This window comes from Lycorma delicatula, chromosome 1 (assembly GCF_047948215.1).
Source record: "Lycorma delicatula isolate Av1 chromosome 1, ASM4794821v1, whole genome shotgun sequence".
Classification (NCBI taxonomy): Eukaryota; Metazoa; Arthropoda; class Insecta; order Hemiptera; family Fulgoridae; genus Lycorma; species Lycorma delicatula.
The window spans coordinates 245,265,799-245,278,377 of record NC_134455.1 but is presented as its reverse complement, the minus strand read 5'-3'; the positions used below and the strand labels follow the sequence as shown (position 1 = coordinate 245,278,377).

Sequence of the window (12,579 nt, the reverse complement as noted above, 5' to 3'; positions counted from 1 at the left end):
ACAATAAAAAAAATAAAAAATTGAGAAATGAAGTATGATCACCTCCAACTGGTGGTGTCTGTCAGATAACTCTAAGAACCAGGCAAAATACATTTTTACCTGTCCTTTGTATGGGTTACCAACTATAATAACTATTTTTAAGATGGAGGCCAACTCTTTTGAAATCCGCATTCTTCAGATTACTCAAAGTTTCAGGTCTGTACTGACCAAACAGTTGCTCTGAAGAAATTACAGTACACTCATATTTCTTATAAATTGAACAGAGTTTAATTTTTATTTGCCATTATTATTCTCACAAGTTGAGAAAAATGCACACAAAGGGGTCCAGGGGTCAGAGCACCCTGACTGGCTAAACATCCCATGACTAAGAAATCCCATGACTGAGAAATGCAAGTAATCATAGTGCAGGCAAGAAAATTTAATTAAGAACAAAAACCTTAAATAATTATTAACTAAAAATTCAAAACTAGTTATTTAAAATATCCTGTATTTTAATTTGATTGATATTAATTTTATTCCTAATGAATTAAAGCAGTACAATCTCTAGTACTGAATGCAGAGGTAAATTTACAGATGAAATTAATTTATCTTTCCAGAGGGGTTTAATTATAATTAGACCTATTAAAGCTAATTATGTAAGAGATGATTGACTTAAGAGCCAGCAGAGTTAATTCATCCTTAATATTTTTGTGTTTTAGGAGAGGCAGTTAAGATATTGAGGTTTCTGGGAAATTTTCTTTCTTATCCAGTGACCTGATAAGAAATATTGGACCTGATAAGGTCAAGGTCTTAAGAGCTCGATCTTGGACTGATTTACTTAAACAATACTACTTAAAATACTTGAACAGGTTTTCGACGAAGTAGTATAATTTTTTAATTATGAATATTTCACATTCACAGAATAATATATAAGTTTATATTATTTTATTTAAGTTTTATAAATACTTAGTTTTTAAGTTATACTTTGTTGTGTAAGTTCCCATTAATATTTATACTGAATTTTTTACAATGGTTAATGTTCTCTAATAAAACTGTAAGGATGGTAAAAATGTTGAGTACATCAAATTGGCAGGGCAAGTTTAAAAATTGATAATTTGTTGTAAAAAAGGGGTTTTTGCTCTAATTAAAGTGGAAATTAAAAAGATTAGTAAAGCTAAAAAAGGAAATTTTGTTTCCTTTGGACTAGATATGTGATTTCAAAGAAATTTTTATTTCGTAGAATTTATATTTCACATTTTGTGAATAGCATCATTATTTATACAAGAGTTAATCGTTATTCTTTAAAGAATGAAGAGAGTTCAAAAAGTAATACTTTGAAGTAATTGAAATACTTTTAAGATTGAAAAAACAATGAATGGGTAATGAACATAATACTCCTTATTTTGGTTTATACTGTACATCTGTTTAGTGTAACCAAGACTTTATGTGAAATCTGATATTAAACCTCTTGAATAAGTAGTGCAGCTTGAAAGATAAACAATTTTTTGGTAGTAAAATAAAAAAAAATTCAAATTCCTTTTATTTGAATAATTTACAAGCACTTTGTTCAAGTGATAAAAATAGAGTCATACCCACAAGTAAGTAGTTTCATCTGACATGTATTTTTGTAGACGTTGCCATCAGAACCACAGACTGGGCCATCTAAAGGTGCATGATCACAGTTGACAGGACAGTTCTCCCGATGAGCTGAGATATTATTACATGGTCCCAGGTGTGATAATGTTATCCCTACTCTGCGAGAAAATTTTTTAAATTAATTAATCAATTATAAATTTTTACTATAATTGAGTTTTATATATAAAACTTTAAAAACATATAAATATATATATATATATATATATATAAAATTAAAGATAGATTAAGAATAGATTACATTCTACACTATAATCACAAAATTGGAAAGTATTAAAATGTTTAACACAAAAATAATTTGTGAATATAATATTTATCCATATAATAAATAATAGTTAAAACCAATGTAAACCAATATAATAGGAATAAAAATGTGGCAGGTTTATTTAGTCTAATAGAATTTAAAAACAACACTGCAGACTATGTAATAAAAGAAAACAATGCAATAAAAGAACAAGTTCTTTTCCTCTAAATAAAATTCCAATAAGTATATAATTTGGAACTTTTAAATGGAACATGCAAACAAATTGCAATAAAAACCTAGGAAATTTTAAAGACTTAAGGAACAAAAAAAGAAATATAACTCAAATTTAAGTTTGTTTTTCATCATTGTTTGCAAGATGACTAGCAATGTAAATGTTGGAAGTAATAAAACTATTAATAAAGATACATAAAATACGTTCATAAAAACATTTTCATACATAAAATATAACACAATATATGGAAGAAAGAAAAACTTCAGCAGCTACATGATAGTTAAAAGATGCAACTTGGGGAAAATGTTTTCAGGGGTAAGAAAAATGAAAATGGAAGTTGAAAACAAAAAATAAGTGATCACCTTGTTTTAGATATAATTTTTTTTATAGAAATCTATATATATATATATATATAACTAAGATATAAAGTATGTGTATCATCATGATTTTGATTGTAATGGAAATGATTTCAACAACAGGTTACTGACAAAAATTTCATAAAGAAATAATTATGCCAAATCAGTTTTTAAATTTTGAACTTTTATTTTGAACACATAAATATGTATAGATTTCTTCTTACTTAAATGAATAATATGATATATTAATTTTTGGGCATAATAAGTCATTTCTTTCATTTTCCTAAGTTCAACATTAGTGCTCAAGATAACTTTAGAATGTTGTTTTTAAGCAAAATATTCAGACACTTCAAGTAAAGAATCCATAGAAGTATAGGTTAGTTCCATTCTGTCTTACTATTACGTACAGTAGAGTACAGACAAGTACAAATATGCTAGTACAGTTATTTAATCATGAAATTTATTTATAGAAATTAGTTAACATTATCTTATTGCTTAATTTTCCTCTCTTCTATTGTTAAATGCTTTTTCAGAGAACAAAAAAAAGAGAGAAAAAATAATATATTAAGCAGTAAGTAATTAATAGTACTTCTTTTTCTTAGTATGGTTCGCCTAGGGGTGGGAGTTTGCTGCTGTATATTGCACTTGCCATATTCATTCAGCTGCGTCCTGTGGGTGGACATTGACGGCACACATATCCTCATTTATGCTATTTAGCCAAAGTTTTTAAGGTAATCTGCCATTGTCCTACTGGACTCAAATGGAATGTAGTTTTGACCATCGATTGGTTTCTGCTGCACAAAACATGGCCAAACCATCGCAATTGTGCTTCTCTCATTTTTCAGGTATTGGTGTGACACCAGTTTCCTTTCCGACATCCACATTTGTGAAGCGGTTAAATCGTGTTAGGCCTAGGGCCAAGCAACCAGTGCAGCATATGCATATTCATGGTATGCAAGACTTGTTCATGATTTTTTTTGTGGTAGGCCAGCACTCAGCTCTGTTCAGCGCTACCGGTCTTACAACTGTCTTGTACACTGGAATTCTACAGTCACAAAGAACACTGGTGACCTGCTACCACTTCATCGATGCTGCATTTACTCCAATCTGTGCATCCTGCAATGTTTCACCGTCTGATGTCATCTGTGACCCAGATATTTGAATTTGGTGACTTTGTTGAGCAACTGTCCATTGATGATTATGGATCCATCTGTTTGATTACCACACTCCATGTATTCGATCTTATTGGTGTGGAGATACAGGTCATAATTGCAGAGACATGTATTTCATCATCACTGTAGCTGCTGTTCAAGGCTGTGGCAGGTATCAGTGGCCAGTGCGATATAATCTGCATAGGGAAGTATCCATGGGTAAGATGTCTGCATATCCTCTGTCATTGTGTCTACAGTGGATGAAGAGCATAGCAGTGAAAACGCTGATCCTTGATGTACGCCAAAAAAATGATAGAAAAAAAAATTTTTTTTGATAAAAAAGTTGTTAGAAAAAGATTAGGAAGTGCCAGCAGCACAGTGAATAGTGCTGGTAACATCCAAGTAGAGATGTTGCACAATCAACCTATGTAGGCCTCAGGCATGCTATATCGGCTTGTGTGATAGCTATTGAATGACGTTTCAAGGTCCAAGAATGCCATACGGATTGACTTGTTCTTTTCACAATGTTTATCAATTAACAGACAGGAAGCATGGATGGCATCAGTTGTTTTGCAGCCTCTCACAAAGCCATTTGCCAAAATGGTTGCAGTATTCTGGATGTGGAAGATCTTAATTGCGCACCATAGGAATCAAATTGGCCTGTAGGTTGCGCAGTCACTGATATCTCATTTGCCTTTCAAAGTTGGTACAATGATGCTTGTTTTCCATTGTGATGTTACTTCATGTGACAATGTGATATGGTTGAACAAACGAGCTAGAATTTCTGTACCTTGTTGTCCTAACAATTTCCATACTTAAGCAGGGATGTCATACAGTAATGATAATTAGTCAACTAAATGGTAATTAATTTTTATAGATAATGTTATTCCGTCATTAGGATGCAATTTGCTGAAGTATTAAATAGCTATAAGAAAGATCAAAAAATTATAACAATAACATGCATTTCTAAATAATAGTAATTATCCTGTAATAATAATGTTAGTATTTTTATAATACAATCTACTACTTAGGAAAAAAACAGCGTGAAACAAGTAATAACAAAAGATAGTATTCATAAAAATAATAAACATTTTATAAACTAAATTACATCTTAATCATCTGTCAGAAGGCTGCTAAGACATGCCTTTTAAAAATGTTAATAGACATGTGGAATAAATTAACCTCACCAATAATGACATATTAGAACTTCATTACTTTTTAATTGGGAAATTGGATATAACTAATCTCCATGCCCATGAGAAGAATAACAATGTTATAAAAAATTAATCATTTTAATGATTTTCTCTCTATGTGTTATAGAGAGAGAATTAGTTATATCTCTCTTCAGATTATAAATATGTAATTTAAAGTTTTCTATCATTTTTGATTTAAAAGAAATCAACCATTACAAATTTATGTTAAAAAGCTTGGTAAAAGTAGAAAATGGCAACGTATACTTATTTTAAACTTCCTATTTAATTCTCTTCTTTTGTTGGCCTTGGTTGCAGTAACTGTTACATTGCATTAGCTTTCCATTTACTTTTGTAGCAACCTTTTCCATCAATGAAATAACTTGTTTAAGAAGAATCACCACTTTTATCATTTATTATTCCAAGGATTAATGGAAAGAAATCAATATGTGAATGCACAAATTAATTTTTAGCGTCTGTATAGAGGAATATGATTCATTATACAATAAGGTTTCATGAGTGCTGATTCAAATAATTGTAATCAAGTTCTTCTAAAGTTTTAGCAAGTTTTTACAAATTTTCAGTCGTTAACAATACGTGCAATCCTGGACAGATACCAAGACTGGCACGAATAGCAGTGATCTCTATAAGTGTAATGTAATAACCATATTTGTAAGTTGTTTTCCAATTACAAATATATGATAATGATTTTTATGCAAAAAATTAATAAATAACAAATACAGAATAAGTATTAAAAATACAGAATAAAAATTGAAAATACAATAATATAAAACGCAGGTAACTCCCAATAATTTGTAAAACGTCAGCGAATTACTGAAATTCACAAATTATCCGCATAATTGTTATAAATAGATTTCAGATGTGCTATTTTTTTGAGCAAAGTACAGCTTACTCAATAAACAACGATAAAAAATTGTTAAGTATATAAATTCTTTAATATTACCTTTGCTTAGCGCGAATTCGGAATTCTCTTAGCTCTCAGATTTTCAGGAGTGATGTTGAGTAACAGAGAGTCGCGAACTTGATATAAATATAAAAGAAACATCTTATATAGTAGAAGATTATTTCCAAGTCATTTAAACATATTTGAACATGTCAAATATCCTGAATATTCCTTTAAAAGTACTTGAATTAAGTATTGAAGCCGATTCTGATACCGCATCAGGTATTAAAACATATACGAATAATTTAGATAGTTTTAACACGCTTACATTAAAAAGGTGGTTTATTTTAAACTAAGCTATTAAATATTTTTCAGTACTCGGGTATGCGTTTAGGAATTCTCGTAAAATTCTCTTCGCGGTAGCGGAGTAATAAATTAGGAACACGATGCATTATACACGTATAATTTATATCATGAATAAGTTTCTATGTTAACCGACGACTCACCTGCATATTTCTACTTGTAGCATGCAACGATTTAGATAAGTTCTTCCGTCGGTACCGCAAACTGGATCCCGCTCTTTACCGCACCGATGTTCGCATGTGGCTCCTTCAGATCTCAGACATGCACTTGTATTCTCTGCTAGTTTTAAGCCTAAATGGAATGTAAATATCTTGAATTAATAATAAATAATATATTAATTACTAAACTTTATAAAAGGTTTTTAAATTCTGATCTAAGAAAAGTAAAATTAATTATTAAATAAAGTATATCTATCGAGATATAATGTAATCTTATACTTTACATGCAAAAACGTAGACTTTACTTAATAATTAAATAAGTTTCTTGTTTTTTGATCGGTATTTAAATAATCTCTTAAGAATACCAAAAAGATCGGGTCAAGTTCTGTTGACGGTCAAGTTTTCACTTCCGTTTACCGCACTGTAAATTTGATTGTAAAACTATTTATAAATCCGTTCAGTGCTATTTCAGTATGTACCACCGTTTGGAAAAGGCAATATCACTATCCACTGTTAGTTTATGAAAAGATTTTGTACGCTGATTGTCGAAATGTTGCAGTATTGTTTTTTGAGATCGACACATGTTTACTTTATGAAAGATAACTTGTTCGGTTGATACCGTGTTGTGGATTTTAAATTTCACAAAGTGAATTTTGAATGTATAACTAACTTGTCGAATAGTAAAATTAATTTTGTGAGATAGAGTAGATTTGAATTAACCGATCGATTGTAATTAAAAGAAACTTGTGAAGTTTACTGAACAGTGTTAAAGGATAAGAAATCTTAAGGGGAGAATTTTAATTGGATTAATGACATTTAAGAAAAAAATTATGTAGGTAAATGTTTAAGACTATTAAATTGATCTACATATCGGCTAGAAGGATGTATTTTGAATGTCCACTCCAGTTATCTAACGGCGCTTTCCGACAACACTCAAATACTATTATTATTATTTTCTGGTAGTCCCTCATTCATTTATTTGCCTGCTAGCTGGCACGTTTAACAATAGGTTACTCTTTTAATATATTATTAAAAGAGGTAAGTATATATATATTATTATACTTTTATTACCTTGAATGATAAAAACGATTGTCAAATTAAAACGGGACCGCTAAGTTTTTGTTAAATTAAAAGTTCATTTTGGCTTTTTGTTTACACCTCGCAGATAAACTCGATTATAATCTGAAACTTATCTTTTTTATTTTTTTTATTATATAATATAATGTATAAACGAAAAAAGCGATATATTTGCGATATATTTGGAGATTCTACAAAATAAATTTTATTAAAATTTGAAAAACGTAAAAGAAATAAGAAAAAATAATTTGCTCCAAAAATTATTTAGAAAAGTCTCTTTACAGTAAGATTTCATCGAAATAGTTATTATATTCTTATGAGCTGATTCATATCTCTGCCTATCTCCTGGTCAATATTCTACGGAATTTTCCGATTGGTGAGGATTTGGTTGTTCCACTAGTTTATTTATATTGAATAATAATTTTTTCTTAAACCGTCAGTGATGTAGCAGGAAAATGTCTTTTGAGTAACGTAAAGCCTTCTTTGAATATACGAAGAAACATTTTTAATCGGCTTCCCCCTTATGTTTAATATAAAGATATGGAGTTTTAATGAAAATTTAACATTACAGAGCATTTTCATTCTTCAACTATTTTAGAAATATACGTTATCATATGTAAAATAATTATTACATCGTAAGGTCTTTACTGATAGCAAGAACACAGTTAGTAGATCACTCAGTTAGTAGTATCAGTGTGTAGTTTAGTAGATCTACACACAGTTAGTAGCTATAATATTTTAACGCATTAAAATAATTATTGTGAAGCAATGTTGTAAAAAGGAAAATTAATTGTACAAGAACCAAATATTACATATGTGTTTAGAAGATGAAGCACAGGATATCAACAGATGATTTCAGTATTGGAATGAACTAAGCGTAATACAGAATGAAAACGATTACAGTAAATGGTTTATAGTACGTCCGAAAAAATTTTTTTTAGCAACTATTTTTAGATTTCTTGAAAACAGCGCGATGTTCTTATTAGCCCCTTCTAAGACGATAATGTAGTTAAATTATCTACTAAGTTCATTAAACCAAGTTACAAAAAATATGAGGATACGGTGTAGTATGAAATACATAATACCGTATTAATCTAATTCGATTATTATAACTCGGTATGCACAATGATGGAATTGTATACGATTGTTCTACTTGGCCTGAATGCGTATTACACCGAGTGGGATAGTCCAGATATATCTGGATGAGTTGTATAAATTAATAAAGGACATCTTCCGTTGCACTTATTTCATCTCGTAGTAATACTATTCAACTTAATGAGGGACACTGCCAATTGTATCTAAATTGTCAAGGATACGTGGGAAAGAGTAAGAATTTTAAGTACGATGGTTGATCTGAATATAGTAAATACAGTAATCGTTAAAAATATTGTCGTGCTGGCGCTTTTGTTTATTTGATTCTAAGGAAAATGTCAATGTATTCCAGATAAGTAAATTAAAAAAACAACGCCGAGAACGTGGTGTCATTAATTCTATTAAGATCGTCAAGAAAGTAGAAAAAGTACTAAAATGAGTTTTGTAAACTCGTTAGCGCTGAATTTTATGATTTTTATTTCACTTCAGCCGCCCTCTTCTTTTTGAGAAATTCAGTTCCAAACCGTGAAATGGTAAGTTAGTTCCTATCTTTTTTTTAATTAAGTTTCCTATCTTTCTTTACCCGTAGATCATAAATACTCAGTTTATCAAATAGAGTAATCGATTTAATATAAACACTAAAAAACAAACTAAGACTGTATTAAAGAAATGATAACTATCTTATAATTCTTTTTAAATAAACGTCATGTGCGCTTCTGAAAATATACTACAAATTACTGTTAAAATAAAAAGTAATTTACTGTTAATAAAAAGTAAAATAAAAGTAAAATTCGTTTAAAATAGACCTCACAAGACTCTGTTTAAAGCATGATCCATTTAAAATATGACGAAGAATGCTTCAATAATTAAGAATTTTTGACAAGTATAAGATTCGATATTTGAAATGATCTTTATGAATTTCATAAATTTTAATTAGCCATAAAAGTAATACCTTCTGAATATAAGCCCAAAAATACCTTTTAGTCTAAAAAATGAACTTTTCCTAAAGCGTTGGAAAAATTTTTAAAGTATATTTACAAAAATAGAATTAAGTAGGCTAAATAAATATCTGCATATGTTTATGGAAATCTGATAGCTTGCTTTTAGAAATTTTCGACCGCGACTTCTTATTATACTTAATCCCATAGTAGGATATCATGATAGTCGCATATAATCTGTCAGGTTGCAAATGAAGAAACGATGTGCAACAAATCCAGGGCCTAATCTATGATATGAATTCACCGATCTTTGGTTCTTCTCCTTGCAGAGCTCTGACGTTTTTCCAACTTCATTTCGTGATACTCGTTGAAGGACATAATTTATTTTAATGCAAGTTCGTGCCGAAACACTAAAAGTAAATACTTTTAAAACAAGCGAAAATCTGAAAACATATAACTTAGCCGATTGGCGGGGGCATGTTGAATTTACTGCAGTTTCAAATTTGAATATTGTTATAATCCTTTGTACTGCTTATAGTTCTGTTAAATATAAAATAAAAAAGTTCTGTTTAGTATAAAACTAAATATCTAGAATTTCGATTGACTAGTAAGGAAAGAAACAGTTAATTACATGCATCTGTTGGTCATCCCACCATAGGAATGATAACTTTGCAGATTTTTTTTTTTTCTTTGACAAAGCTTCTTCTTTTTTATTTTTCAACCAGCTGAAATCTCGAGCACGAGATTATATTGTAATATACCACTTTTTTTTACGTTTATTATTATTGACATGTAGGAATTATAATTATAATAACATTTTGACAGATTTTCTTTTACGAACCGTCTGTAAATAGCAAACGTAAAAATTAAATGTATCTATTTTTTTTCATTAATTTTTTGAAACCTCTAAATCGCTAGACATTAACTAATTCATAATTACAAATAATACAAATCATTATTTAATGTTGAATAGCCCTAAGTAAAGACATTTTTTCTTTTGCCGTTACAATACACCCAAAAACGTGAACTGAAAATGCATAATTTATACTAATGGAAATATAACTTAACATTCCAAACACATAGATTTCCAAACTGCGTCATGAAATTGCTCTTACATAGTCATTTATCAAGGTGCTGATATATAGAAATATTACGAGAAAAAACTTATTGTACACTGATAAAGTAAATACCTCTGTGATTACGATCTTTTAAAAAATGAATAAGGCACCTATTATTGCGTGAATAGATCAGATTTAGAATTCCTACATTTCAAAGCATAATTTTATACTTGATAACAATTTTTTAATTAATAAGTAGCGTTGAAACTATAAAAAAAAGTGTTGATATCTATAGTATTCTTACCTTTGCCACAAGTTTTCTTTTTGAATTCGCATTGGTTGGGATATATTATAAAATCTGAACCGCACACAGGTTCACCACCACCTTGAGGACATATCCTAGGACATGATGAATCTCTTGCCGCAAAAATTCCTAGAACAGTAAAGGAATAATTATCATCAATATACTGCACTATTGATTAAGTATTTAGTCTTTGTCAATAAAATATTTAACTAATGTTTAAATTTATTTCGTTAGTTTCCTTTATGTACGTATTACAATCTCTCCTATTAAATGAAAAAAAAAAAAAAAAACAACAACAAAGGATTACGGGAATAAATGAATCAGTAATTTGCTCATGGTCAAGAATCGTTTCAAAAATGTAAAAGTAAAAAAAATTAAATTCGCATTTCCACCCTTGAACAATCATTTTCGGATAAAACGGAATATTAATTAGTAACTAATAAATATAAAAATAAAATATACTAAACTATATAAAATACAGTTTATATATATATATATATATATATATATATATATATATATATATATATATATATATTTACAAAAATTGAAAATATTTTTAATATAAATGAATAAAAAATACAATTTAAGTATGAGGAGCTCAAGCAAAAAACAAAAAGTTAGATTACAATACGGCCAATGCCACCCAAATACTACCCAGTCCAAATATATGGAGAGTTTGGATCTTGTAGAAAATCAAATACAATAACAATCTTACATTTTTCCTTTTGCTTTGACTACTCATAGCTGGCTTGTATTTTCATTTCAAATACTAGTAAGCTTTTTTTTGCAATGTATATTTAATGATTATGCTTTACTATTTCGTTTATATTAATGATTATTTAAAAAAAGATGCATTACGCAATTGGTTATTTTACTATACGTATACGGTTCTTGAGAGTTATCTAATTTAATTTTTTTCTTATTAAATAAATTTTAATAACATTTATTGAAATAATTACAAAAACTTTTCATACATTTTCAAACGAAATAATTAGTATTGTGTTTTGAGAAATGGTAGAGAGAGGCAGGTCTTTTATATTTTAATCAAGTTATATTTTTAAAATATTCTATTTTTAACTAACGCTTGATTAGTTGTATTTCAACGCTACCGGCACCTCGATCTATTTCCCCGTCACCGTGCTGTTATGAAGTTCTAACTAAAAGCTATTGTGCCCTGGCGAACCAGTGGTGTTACTAGTTTACTCAGAAATGAGGTATGAAGTATTTACTGTATTTTATTGAATAAAGTTTTATTAGATATCCAAAGGCTTTAACAATTAATCAACCATCGAAGTAGTTCAAACAATACGTACTATGACGTATTATGCAATAAACACTTTTTGTATGTTTTATATATGCAAATATATAAATATACACACACACATACAGAATATATCACGAAGTTCTCCCGGAACTTTCTAAATCTATTTTACTAGTGAAAGTAATGGAAAAAGTGCGTGTGGATATACTCGTATGTCCTGAAATGCTTCGTTTGCAACTTATGGCTAGTGAAAGAGTTCGCTTGGATTTCAGCTAACCTGGTGAAATGAGGTTAAACTGAAATTTTTAAGACGTTAATTAAGGAGCAGAATTAGTGATTTCTTATTACTAGTGATTTTCTTATCTTTTGAATTTAAAAATCGAATAAAATAGATCCTAGTCCGTATCTGCAGTATTTTTGAGAAATATGGGGTGAAAACCAATAAATTAGGGAAAAAACCCTGTTTTTTAAGTTTAATGTACAATAACTTTGTCACGTGGGTAATAAAAACGTAACACTTTAAAAAAAAACTCGTAGAGAATTTAATTCTGAACAGAGTGGTTTAAGATAAGTTAAACAAAACAATGGAAAGTTAGAAAAATTCAAATTTTATTTA

At 29.1% G+C, this 12,579-nt stretch overlaps 1 protein-coding gene across 1 annotated transcript in view; it reads right to left on the bottom strand.

Annotated features, from left to right (window-relative positions):
• LOC142330071 (serine protease inhibitor dipetalogastin) overlaps positions 1-12,579 on the bottom strand; it is a 124,752-nt gene that overhangs the window by 29,474 nt on the left and 82,699 nt on the right. The window contains exons 2-4 of the mRNA XM_075375120.1: positions 10,700-10,828; positions 6,216-6,363; positions 1,572-1,733 (exon numbers count right to left, since the gene is read on the bottom strand). Coding sequence (XP_075231235.1) covers positions 1,572-1,733; positions 6,216-6,363; positions 10,700-10,828 — 439 coding nt within the window. The remainder of the gene's footprint in view (positions 1-1,571; positions 1,734-6,215; positions 6,364-10,699; positions 10,829-12,579) is intronic.